The sequence below is a fragment of the Petromyzon marinus genome, chromosome 56 (genome assembly GCF_048934315.1).
Source record: "Petromyzon marinus isolate PM22_M1 ecotype Great Lakes invasive population chromosome 56, UKy_Petmar_22M1.pri1.0, whole genome shotgun sequence".
Taxonomy (NCBI): Eukaryota; Metazoa; Chordata; class Hyperoartia; order Petromyzontiformes; family Petromyzontidae; genus Petromyzon; species Petromyzon marinus.
In genome coordinates, this window is record NC_133722.1 from 5,188,252 (window position 1) to 5,200,958 (window position 12,707).

At 49.4% G+C, this 12,707-nt stretch overlaps 1 protein-coding gene and 3 non-coding genes across 4 annotated transcripts; all 4 read left to right on the forward strand.

The window, feature by feature from the left end:
• Window positions 1–194: 194 nt before the first annotated feature.
• Window positions 195–12,576, forward strand: ATP5F1B (ATP synthase F1 subunit beta). The gene is made up of 11 exons (XM_032975461.2): window positions 195–353; window positions 1,834–2,019; window positions 3,674–3,848; window positions 4,929–5,050; window positions 6,199–6,383; window positions 7,004–7,162; window positions 8,026–8,148; window positions 8,874–9,086; window positions 9,784–9,903; window positions 11,035–11,116; window positions 12,291–12,576. Exons 1-11 carry the CDS (start codon window positions 251–253, stop codon window positions 12,395–12,397), a joined length of 1,575 nt encoding a protein of 524 aa, XP_032831352.1. The 5' UTR covers window positions 195–250; the 3' UTR covers window positions 12,398–12,576.
• Window positions 4,386–4,461, forward strand: LOC116954835 (small nucleolar RNA SNORD59). Its single transcript, XR_004404772.1, has one exon. It is a non-coding gene; the product is annotated as a small nucleolar RNA SNORD59 (small nucleolar RNA).
• LOC116954833 (small nucleolar RNA SNORD59) lies at window positions 5,429–5,503 on the forward strand. Its single transcript, XR_004404770.2, has one exon. It is a non-coding gene; the product is annotated as a small nucleolar RNA SNORD59 (small nucleolar RNA).
• Window positions 7,582–7,655, forward strand: LOC116954834 (small nucleolar RNA SNORD59). The gene has a single exon (XR_004404771.1). It is a non-coding gene; the product is annotated as a small nucleolar RNA SNORD59 (small nucleolar RNA).
• Window positions 12,577–12,707: the final 131 nt, after the last annotated feature.

A 12,707-nucleotide genomic window follows, 5' to 3' on the forward strand; every position in this document is an offset into this window, starting at 1 on the left:
GGGCCTCGGCTCCGGGAGTGGGAGGCTTGTTTTTCGAGGGCGCGGCTAACGCCGTTAAACTCGCCGTTGAAAGGGGGCGGGGCTATATTCAACGAAGGCGTGGCTAGCGATGAGAAGGGGGCGGGGCTATATTTAACGAAGGCGTGGCTAGCGATGAGAAGGGGGCGAGGCTCCTTTCGTGTGGGCGGAGTTCGGGGGCGAGGCCACGTGACTTCCCCCCGCGTGTCACCTCGCCTTCGCTCACTCCGCCATGTCGCTGCTCGTGGCCGTGAGGCGCTGCTCTTCGTCCGCCCTGCAGGCGCTGAGCCCGGGACTCAAGGGGCTCCGCGGTTCCCCGGCCGCGCTCAACAGCCGTGAGTCGCTCCTGCACCTGTTTGATTTGAGAGGTTTTTCGTCGTCGACTTGGGCGGTTTAACGAGCGACTGGCCGCGCGCGCCGCCCTCCCTCAAGGGCGAAGCGGTCAGGCGAGGACAGGCGGCAGCCGGCACCAAGGCCTCGGTCGTTTGGCATTTAAAAGTTTGCTCCGTTTTGCATGCTTTGTTTATTACGCGTTAGTTTGTTGTTGAGTTTCGAGGTGAATGTTGGCTTGAAGCGAGAGGTTTGGTTGCTGGGCTAGAGGGTGTTGGTTGGAGTATTGTTGATTCATCGGTGCGCCAAATAGAGATGGCGGCCATTTCACTACGGCTTAGGCGGCGCCTAACTTATTACATTATTTTAACAATTGTCCTCCTCGCGGTTCAATGTACAATTATAGGTTTAGCTGTATGACTAGCATTGCTCAAAAGCGTGCATTTTAATCGATTGAATGATTCCAACATGCATTGTGCACGCAGGCTGTGCCTCCTTTTTTTGTTTGAGAACTGCAGTGAAAGTGCGCCCAGCAGTCATTTCACATGAGCTGATTATTTTTTTTAAAAAAACCTCACAAAAATAAACTGTAGTTGGCTCAAATGCAATCGTTAATTCATCGCGGTGATTCAAATGTCACTCAAGGGGATAGTGACCTCGCCTAGGGTTGACCTCTGTGGGCCATAGTCACCCACATCAGCGCAAGGTCAGAGCAAGGTAACGGTGTTAGCCGCCTTGCAGTTGGGAAACGGTTAACATCGTAACCGTAATTGTTAAAGTCTTTTTTTTGTAAATTTAAATCTAAATTACATCTACTGCACAAAAAGGCAAAGATTCTTCGACTGAAGTGAATGCGTACGTCCACGAATCGGTTACGGCGATGTGGTGTGCATCGATTTGTGAGCGAGAATAGGTAATGTTGGATTCGTGTATACATTTTTCAAAATTATACAATATGTATTTAACATTTTAATCAAATTTGCACCTCTTGAACAGAACTGATAGCATAAGAGTCGCGACCCACAATCATGGCAATTCATTCAACCATTACGTAACTCTTAGTGGGAAGGTATTGAAGGGTTAATGGATGAATATGGAATATTAATTAAGTACACTGCAATATAATCTCGTCTCGCTTGTGAGAAGATATTTCTTACTATTTGTGTTAATTATATGGAAGTGCTACTTTTAGGCTATTGCAACGAACGGAACACGACATAAGGACACGAGACGCACTCGAATATATAGTTAGCATATCGACAATGACCAGTAATCGTGAATGGAATGTTTCAAATTCATCAAATTTATGGTATGTTGCAAAGTTAAAACCGGCTGTAGGACATTTACTTAATGAATTCATTTACATACACATAAGGTGATATCCTACTCTCGGAGTCATAGATTTAATACAGGTTTCAATTGTTTCGGCGTTGCTTCAACATTTCTCTATTCTCCACCCTCCCCTCCTTCCTTGGCCTGCCGCAGGTAGAGAATATGCCGCTGCCCCGCCAGCCAAGGCGGCCACGGCTGCTGTGGCCAGGGGCCGCATCGTGGCGGTGATCGGCGCCGTGGTGGACGTGCAGTTCGATGAGGGACTCCCGCCCATCCTCAACGCGCTGGAGGTGCAGGGCCGCGACACGCGCCTCGTTCTCGAGGTGGCGCAGCACTTGGGTGAGCCCCCCCCCGCCCTCCCCCCCCCATGCGCCAACACCACCTCCTTTAATTTTTGCTTTCACCACTGCTATCACCAGCCACCACCTCTTATCAATACTGCCACCACTGCTGCTATCACCACAACTTCATCCGTTGTTACTGCCACCACCCCAGCTGCCACCAGCTGCAATTGTTGCCGACACCTTCGCAACCATTGCCACCGCTGCGAGCTCCGACTGCCTCAGTCCTTGCTGCCGTAGCCCAATCCCTCTCCACCACCATCACAACAGGCCGCTGTCACCACCACCTATATATCAGCACCACACTGCTTTCACTATCAGCGGGCACCTCTTCCACTGTCCCCCCCCCTCCACTACCCTCGCCACCACCTTAGCAATCACGACTATTGCCACCACTATCACCTCCGCTATAAACACCACCACTATTTCCACCGTTGCCATCTCCTCCACGGCCACAGCTCCCACCACTGTCACGTCCACCATCACCATTGTCACCAGTGCCATGACGTGGTGATCACAGCACGTGTTATACAGGGTAATGTTCCATTTATCTTTTACCTGCCCTTGAGCCTCGCACAACTCCCAAAGTGTTGTAGATGAGGAAGCAGGCCTCTATATTATTCAATGACCTTAGAACCAGTAATCGCATTCAAATCCCAAGCCTCTTGCCCAGGGACGGGCACCTTGGGGTGGAATGTAAAAAAAACATACAAAAGCAATTCCTGGCAGGACACATTAACTTTAAACAAAAACATCCGTTATATTAACAAAAACTTTTGTTATATTCACCAAAATTCGGCGTTTTTTTCTGTTCGTGCATTTTTGCACCATTTCCAACCCAGCGATATAGACATTTTACTTTCACCGATTTGTTTCAAACGAAACGAGCGGTGACAATAGCATCCTGATATGGGGGGTACTTCAGTGCAGTCGCCACTTGTGATATGATGGGGAGCTGTCGCCGCGTGACGCGCTGCTGGCTCGTCCGGTTTTACCCAACGTGCTGTTGCCGGCCCACGTGGGAATGCGGCAGAGCAGCGCGAGCAGTCGAGTGAAGGTCACGTCCCACGCAGCGCCCCCCCTCGATCGACAGCTGCACCTATCCATTGTGCTTTCGTTTAACATTATTATCCGCAGACTCTCACCTCCGGCGATGTACATAAAATATCAACGTTCTTCCGAGGCCTGATGTAAAAATTATATTTCCGTAGCGGGTCATGCAGATTTAAATAAAACACTCGTGGCAATTAAAGTTCCCAAAATGTTTTACCTCCTGTAATAGCATGAAGGTGGTTGTTGACCTATATGCACATTTGAAGGCTGTTTCCTGATGTATTTGTGTTTCTTGGATTTCTCAGGTTTTTTTCCCACATTCAAAATATTTAATGAAGGAATTTGTCGAACACTACAATGCAAAACTCGCCTGAAAGTCTTGAGACTTGGCGGAACCGGTCCATGATTATTAAAGGGCGATTAATTCAACGCAGCTGTGTATTATACATCGACGGGGAGCAGTGTTGCGGTGGTTAGCGCGCTCCACCTGGGGAATGCGCACCGTGACACGTCGAGTTAAAACGCCGTTTTAAAATCCGTGGCCGAGGTGGGAGATGAACCCGAACTCGTGCCGCCGCTGTCCTGGTCGCCGCGTGCAGGGGAGAGCACGGTGCGCACCATCGCCATGGATGGCACGGAGGGCCTGGTGCGCGGGCAGGTGTGCCTGGACACGGGCACACCCATCCGTATCCCCGTGGGGCCTGAGACTCTGGGACGCATCATGAACGTCATCGGGGAGCCCATCGACGAGAGGGGGCCCATCAGCTCCAAGCAGTGAGTGTCTTCCGCGACGGTGTTAGGTTCCGTTTGACGAGATGAGCGCTGAAAATATTGACGGGAATATTTTTTCGCTTGGTCGTCAGTGACTTGAGATGGTGAAAATTGTTGCGCGCCATGATGACCGCGACTACTGTCTAATGGATGACTATGACAAAATTAACTAGTTGACTGATGTTGTTATTAGGGATTTCAATGCACAGAGGTAGCTCAGACATGGCAAATGTGTGTGTATATATGTACTGTATGTATGTAAAAAGTGTACTGAAATCCACACCTCTGTGGGCAAGTCAATGGAATATGGAATTTCCACCACCAGTTCAGGGCCATTAATGAAAATGAGCCTGGTGGTAGACTGATATTTTTTTTGTATTCGAGGTGGCCGGTTTGCTCGAAGGATGATCGACATTCAAATAGGACTTAGAATCAGAAGCAAACGTTATGATTTTTGAGCATATGTTGGATACATATAATTGAATTTTCTCCATAATTCTGGGAAGATGTGAACGTGACGCGATGCTGCAGAAACCTTTCCCTCCGGTGATGAAAGAAATTATGACTTTCGTTCTTCTGAAAGCCATGATGTAATGTTTTGTTTAAACTGAGGAGGGTTGGCGCTGCCATGAATTCACTCTTGGTGCAAGCTTTTGTGATGGGTGTAATCGATAGCAGTGATTCTCATCCACTCCTGTCTTTTTTTTTACCCACGTATATTTTGTATGAATCTCCGATTAGCAAGATTGACCACGTACGTTGCAAAATTACATTCTGTGGCTGTCTGTTTGGGGAGTGGTGGCAGAGTGGTTAGCACTGCAGAACAAACCAGGCGACTAAAGTTGGACTCCCGCTCACGGCCAACATTGACGATTATCTGAACCGGTTCCGGGTCTCCCCGAGGTAGAACTCAAGTCTTAAATGCGTACCCGGTGCGGTGTGTAAACACCACTGGGGAGACGGAGGTGACGGGGTGTGATGTCGGCCACCCACCCCTCCCGTGTGCCATGCCGGCATTCATCGGCGCTCCTGTGTTCACGTGTCTGTGTTTGTGTGTGTTCACGTGTGCGTGCTGCGGTGCAGGTTTGCTGCCATCCACGCGGAAGCTCCCGAGTTTGTGGAGATGAGCGTGGAGCAGGAGATCCTGGTGACCGGCATCAAGGTGGTCGATTTGCTGGCCCCGTATGCCAAGGGTGGCAAGATCGGTGAGCCGACTGTGGGTGTGAGGATTGTAAAGCTTGGCTTTTGAACTAAACCAAAATATTTTTTCTTTACCCAGGTAAGGCCCGCTGAGCTATAATATATCTCTTTCTCAAGCAACCAGGACACATGATAGCTCAACAAAGTGGCCTATCACGTGAGAAATTGTTAGCGTCGAATCCACGACCACCTGCATATTTAGGAAAGGTAGTTAACATCCCACCACTGCGCGCCCAATCGGTATGAATGACTGAAGGCCCATATTTGTCTGGCATGTGCAGCCATTTGGGTGGGTCTGTAAGCAACCGACTCAATTGGAAGGTTGCGGGTTCAGTTCCCGGTTAGGCGTTCATGACACGTGCGACGTTGCTGCAAACTTTTCACCTCCGATGATGAGAAAAATAATGACTTTCGTTCTTCTGAAAGCCGTGATGTTAATTTATTTTCAACTGAGGAGGGTTTTGCAGCATTTAATGCGATGCACTTTTGCTTATCAACATTCTACGGCAGTGGTTTTCAAATGTCAACCCCTCGAATTCATGCATGTCTGTTCACGTCTCTGTTTGGCTACGTGTGTGTGTGTGTACACATGCCATCATGCCTATGGAGTTGATCAAATCAGTGCTGTGTTGTGGGAAGTTGGCAGTGGTGGTCATGACTAAAACAAATGTTCAATGTCCACCACTAGCTGTCCCATTGTAGGTTTAAGTGGGGGAGTGACTGATTTTGCCATAGCTCCCTTTTATCCAGGAAAGCCACCGAGTCGAGACTTATTTTAGGAGGTTTCTGATCATTTTTTGCAGTCAGGGGTAATGTTGCTTCGTGTGTTTTTACCCAAGTCATTTGATAATTTGGCAAAATTTGGATCTGGACGCTTGCACACATCTGCTGGTTTTAAGATAGTTGCGGGATCTGGGAAGCAGGCGGCATGTAATTTTACAGTTAATTACAAAAAAGTTGTTGATTTCTTACTCGTGTTATTTCCCACTTACAATTCCGAGTCGGAAATTCCTTATTCTTGTAGCGGGGGTGGGGGTGAGTCTGTTGACCACTCTGTTCCCCACCTCGCCGTACGTAATGGTGGCAAGTGCGCCACCGCTCGTCCCTGCCCGCGCCACCCCCCCCCCCTGACACGCGGCTTGACGTGGCGCAGGACTCTTCGGTGGTGCCGGCGTGGGGAAGACTGTGCTCATCATGGAGCTGATCAACAACGTGGCCAAGGCGCACGGAGGCTACTCCGTGTTTGCCGGCGTCGGGGAGCGCACGCGCGAAGGCAACGATCTCTACCACGAGATGATTGAGTCCGGTGTCATCAACCTCAAGGACACCACCTCCAAGGTGCCGCCCTCCATCCTCTCCCCTCTCTCCCCACACCAGGCTTGCTCAGCTTTGAGGGTACGACTTTAAATATAGGCAGACTTGGGAGGGGGGGGGGCTAACCAGGCAGCAAGTCAAGTAAGCGGTTGATTAACCAGTCACCTTGGGTACCCAGAAATTAACTGAGGTAGCTGGCCAATCAGCAAGTCAACCCGGCAAGGCAAACGGGCAGCTGTCCAGAGAGCCAGAGGCACGCAGACATCCAAGCATTGAAATGGGTCACCCAGAAAAAGCAGGCAGGTCGCTAACCAGTCGGCTATATAGCCCAAAGCGACAACCAGGTATCACACCAGCCACTCGATCCGCGTAGCTCATAATACGACCTAAAAACCAACCATAGGGTTAAGCAGCCAAGTTAGCCACCCAGCCAACAACGCTTCTTGGCTACCCAACTCGCCGGGCGATCGGCAACCCTTCCTGCCAATTGCCCAGACAATCCAGCCAACCAGTTAGCCAGATAGCTACCTCACCTATTCACCTACCTTCTGCTCATTCACTCGTACATTCATCACGCCCCCCCCACTACCGGCCCCCGTGATATGATGCGATTGCTGACTCTTGTCGCTCGCTGCTCCCTGCAGGTGGCGCTGGTGTACGGGCAGATGAACGAGCCGCCCGGCGCCCGTGCCCGTGTCGCCCTGACGGGGCTCACGGTGGCCGAGTATTTCCGTGACCAGGAGGGCCAGGACGTGCTGCTCTTCATCGACAACATCTTCCGCTTCACACAGGCCGGCTCCGAGGTGCCACGGGAACCGTGCGGGCCACGCACACAGCTGACGTGACACGGCTAATGTGACACAACGTAACGAGCTAATGCAACGCGCGCGCAAACGGCTAACGTACCCCGCGTAACACGCACACAGCTAACTCGAGCAATATAAAGCACCGACAACGATAACGTAAGAATACGTAAGAACGCAACTAATACTAACATAAACACAGAAAACATAGCTAAAGTTGCTCAACTAGGAACGAAATATAACCAACATACACCCGCAGCCAACCTAATAGGTCTAACACAACACCACTTGCATCGCACAACTGACACCACAATAATAAAACACAAGAATACAATTATTCATAACGTCTTTTGGAAACTCATAATTTTAGATCACAGTTGGATGCTCACTCGCGTGCCATGTTGCTGTAGAAGCTATTCCCTCCGATGATGAGAAAAATTATGACTTTCGTTCTTCTGAAAGCAGTGATGTTAATTTTCTATAGCTGAGGAGGGGTTAGCAGCGGTGTTATTTCACCCTCTATGCAAGTTTTTCTTCACGTGTTCTGCTGCAGGGATCTCTAATATAAACATCCACATTTCTTAATATTGTGCGTGCACGCGCATGTCTCCGTGTTTTAGCTGTTTGTGTGCGTGTACATGTGCCGACGTGTGTACACGCGTGTCATATTTAACAACAGAACAAGACGGCTAACACAACGAAACGACAATATAACACAATAATAAAGGCAGGAACCCTTCTGAAAGAGAAGTGGGACACTGATTTCCCTGTGATAATGCAGTGGCTACAGGAAGCTGTTGGTCGGGTAGTCGGGGTGCTTTTGCTAACCCTCTTTTTTGTTTCCGCCCCCGGATTGCACTCAGGTGTCTGCTCTTCTTGGGCGTATCCCCTCCGCCGTGGGTTACCAACCCACGCTCGCCACGGACATGGGTACCATGCAGGAACGCATCACCACCACCAAGAAGGGCTCCATCACCTCCGTGCAGGTGAGGTGGGCGGATGAGAGAGAGAGAGAGAGGGTGCTGCGGTGAGGGACGGTCGAATAAGGGGACGAGGAGGATTTGTGCAAGAGTCTGCGTACGGGAGTTGAGACTCATCCTCCCCGGTATTCCTTACGTGCGCACGTGTGAATGTGCTCTGCGTATGGTAGGCGTGTTGCAAGTACGATTGGTATTGGCACCGTTCTTAGAGCACAAAGGCCTCCTCGGCAAGGTGCGTGCGACATCCCACTTGCTAATCTCGCCATTTTCATAGCACAGACTCACAAAGGTGCTATGCTTCTGCCTTGTAAGCTTTAAATGACATTTCCGTCTAAAGTCAGCTGCAGAACTGGCAGACAGCGACAAATCCCAGACAATGATTGACAGTGAGTTGTCTTTTTTGCCACGCGGGACGATCACCATGTGGCGCTGAACGGTGATTTAATTTTATAAAATAAAATCGATCCTTGGCCTTCTTGGTGGATAATTGAATCATGGTACATAAGAAATATTTACTAAAATTGCAAGCCATATCTGAACGAAATGTGAAGGATGCTGCAACGAATGAGGAAAACCTAAGCGGTTCAAATGAGACGTGAAATGAGTTCCGAACCGAATAGTCGCATATCACGCACAAACAGCACGACGTAGGGAAGGGTGGGAATGAATCGTCAACGCCCGTTGATGATTCACCGTCCGCTCACAACCTCCACCTTGACACCGCCACGCAGGCCATCTACGTGCCGGCTGACGACTTGACCGACCCCGCCCCGGCCACCACCTTCGCTCACTTGGACGCCACGACCGTGCTGTCTCGTGCCATCGCCGAGTTGGGCATCTACCCGGCGGTGGACCCCCTCGACTCCACCTCGCGTATCATGGACCCCAACATTGTGGGCCTGGAGCACTACGAGGTGGCCCGTGGCGTGCAGAAGATCCTCCAGGTGGGTGCCGCCCCCCCCCCACCACCTCGCTTGCTCTGTCCGGCTGGGGTTACGTTGTCAAGCGTAGTATGGAGGGACTGGTTGACTGAGAGGGCTTGGCTGGTGCATGGTGTTACAGCGCGGCTGGGTTGGTTATGGGATAGGCGAGTGGCTTTTACAACTGCAGAACCCCCCCACCCCTGGCTCTGCTTGGCATTCAGCCAGGATTCGATGTTTTGTTCTCACGGTTTGGCCCTGGCTTAATTTGCTAAATAGCGAGCCCACCCCATACATACCGTGTGGCTCTGATGTCCCAGCGAATATGTTAAACCATTTAGTCGAGCTATCATTTGTGGCCAGGTCGCTTCTGAAAGAGAAGCCAAATAGCTCGGTGGGCTTCACTTGGTAAAATAAAGATTTTAGTAATTTGCTTTACCGTTCCTATGCTTCCCGCTCCTGTGTTTTTGTTCTGTTGTAATTTTCTGACCCGCCCCTACGGGACATTTGTGAAAAAGAGCTTCATAGCTCATCATATTCCTCCGGTATAAATAAAGATTCTGATTCCGAATACACGGTGGGGGGTATGAGCTCTTGCTGGTTACAAAGCCAAGGCCGGCTCTCGCCTGGCCAAGGGTGAGTTGATTCGCAGGATAGCTGTTGCATGGTTTTTGGCCAGTCAAAAATGCTCGTTTGATTCTCGTCACTCGCCACTCCTCAGGACTACAAGTCCCTGCAGGACATCATCGCTATCCTGGGTATGGACGAGCTGTCGGAGGAGGACAAACTGACGGTCGCCCGCGCTCGCAAGATCCAGCGCTTCCTGTCGCAGCCCTTCCAGGTGAGGGGGGGGGGCGATTGCTGCCCATCGCGATAACTCTTGGGGGTAGGAAACATCCCCCTAAAGATCTACATTAAATAGCTCTTTATTGTATGTGTGTGATTGTAAATATTGTGGCTTGGCTCTCCAACACACCGGTGTGCTGTACTAGTAACGAATTGGCATGTTCTGTTTACGTGACAACCCTTGCTAGTTGGCTGTGGTGGGTTTTAACGACACGTATTTACGCGATCTAACCCAAAACACCTCTTATGAATGATATTGGTCGCGAAAGCCTAAGTGTTAAACTGATTTGTGTCTGCACACTATTCTGCGACCGTCTGGAACGTTCTTCCAATAATCGGAAGCCACACTTTTAAATCCAGATTGAAAGCTTGTTTCTTTAGAATAACTTTTTGTGTTTAGTTTGTCTTTTCCCCCCCGTACCTCCAGTGAGCATAGTTGGCTATGTACGGTGCGAAATAGGTTAAACATACACACACCTTCTCCGCGTGGTGCGGCAGTGGTTAGCGCGTTACTCTGAACGTTGCAACATGGGTTCGATTACTGGCCACAGCAAATGGTCGTGAACACACGTCCTGGTAGGATGCCTCCTCCCCCCACATTCATGAACTCGCACTAACCAGTGAGGTGAAGTATGTTTGAGCAACTCCCATGCCATGGTTAAACACCCCATCGGTGGATTGGACACATGGCTGTAACATATTTACGTGGTTGTGTTAAAAATGGTCGTTGCAAAAAAGTTACAAATTTTAGTTGGTTATTTGTCTTACACTTTTGCCATTATCTTTGTGTGCAGCTTTCTGAGTGTAGTGTATTTTTACACAATTCTAAAAGTTAATTAAGTGGTCCTGGGAAAAAATAAAATATCCTGGCGCTGTCTCAATTGGAGCACTTTGCAATGCACTTGTGACGATTGCATCATCTCCTCCACAGATGGTCACGCAGCGAACCGAAATATTTTTCTCAGCCCCTTAAGCTGCCTGCTGTCAACACAAAAGCCTAACTCTAGACAACGGGATGTATTGATTTATACCAAGTTTGCCAGGACCACATCGCCCCTGAAGTGAGTTGCTTGAGCCCAAGGCTGACGCTATGTACGCGTGCCTCCTCCTCGCTTTTACCCCGCAGGTGGCCGAGGTGTTCACAGGCCACCAGGGCAAGCTGGTGCCTCTCGCGGACACCATCAAGGGGTTCAAGATGATCCTCGGAGGTATGGACTACACTGCTCCCCCCCCCCCCGTGTCTGTCTGTGGTTTACTCTAGTTGCCTCCTTGCCGCACCAGGCAGTCTTAGCGATGCGTGCGGATTTTTTTTAGTACAGTGCGCGCCGATTTTAGGAATGGCTCATGCCGAGAAAAGCTTGCCAGATGTTATCGTGAAGAGGGAGGTCGTGATGGGTGGGACGCGCGTGCAGGTCAGAGGGGGGAGGTCAGATAATTGATGGACTTTGGGGTGGCACCCAGAGGCTGGCGAGGAAAGGGGATGACCCCCGTCGTGTGCCGTGCCGGCCTTCATAGGTGCTGCTCCCGACACAGCACTTGTCCCAACAACATGTAAAGGCTATATATGGGGAACCTTTGTCTTTCTTATCAGTCCCGTGGTGAGAAACTGTAAGAAAAGAATTGGTGTTAGCATTCCTCGCTAAAATGACTTTACAACAGCTGCACGATCTCGTGTGGGAATTTGGTGGCCTCTTACCTTGACCCCTTGCATTGTATTATTTAATTATCATTGGTGGCTTTGGCTTGAGCCATAAGTTAATGATTACCAAACTTCATCATTGACCCTTTGTGTACTCATTAATGAACAAGACCACCAGCTTACTGTGCGCGATAATGTAGTCTAAGCACAGTTAGACAATTCCTTATTTGGAGGCAGCATTGATATTACGTCTGGTCGGTTACTCTGAAGCTTTAAAAAAGAAATGGCAAATGGCCCGACAGGCCAGGCTCAGCGTGATGCGGCTGATACTGTTATCAAGTCTCATCCTACCCTTCAGCGTCAGGGAGATCTTTCTCCCCAAACTATATTCGTCTTAACCCTATTAGTCAAGTAATCGCACTGTTGAATGAGTTGATTCTGAGTTGATTAATTGATTACTTAATCTGATTGCACAGCTCCAGTGCTTGACCTCACAGCGAGTTCCGATTGTTTCTGGAACACTTTTATCGTTCTTAAAGTTGTATGTATACTCGGGTATTAAAAAAAATATACTTTTGCAAAGACCAATTTTGGGATACACTTTTAAATGCGGTTTGTGTAATAGATATTTTCAGATTCTTTTTTTCTAAGCTGTGATTTCTTTTTTTCGTAATCGAGCAAGGCACCTTATATAAATTAACGATTGCGTAATTGATTGACACGTGCGTGTATGTGACCCATAGGTGAGATGGATCACCTCCCTGAAATCGCGTTCTACATGGTGGGGCCCATTGAGGAGGTTGTCACCAAGGCTGAGAGGTTGGCCGAGGAGCAGCAGCAGGCATTGTAAATTGTCCACTCGGTCCGCCAGCTCTTAATGATTACGCAAAACTCCTCGGGATAGAAACCGCTGCACTTGTCACTTGCAATTAGGCACATTTGTACAAATGTGTGTTGTCAGCGCAGCAGTCTCCACAGCCTTCTCTGCTTTCGTGTTGTCCAAAAAATAAAGTTCCCTTTATTGTGAAATTTGTGCGAGTGTTTGTGGGAGCAGCAGTGTGGGGCGGTGATAGTTTGTGCTGTGAAGAAGGGTCATCGACTGAAACGTTATATAATACAGGGTCTCCTCTACTTACAAAATTCGACTTATGAACTATCAG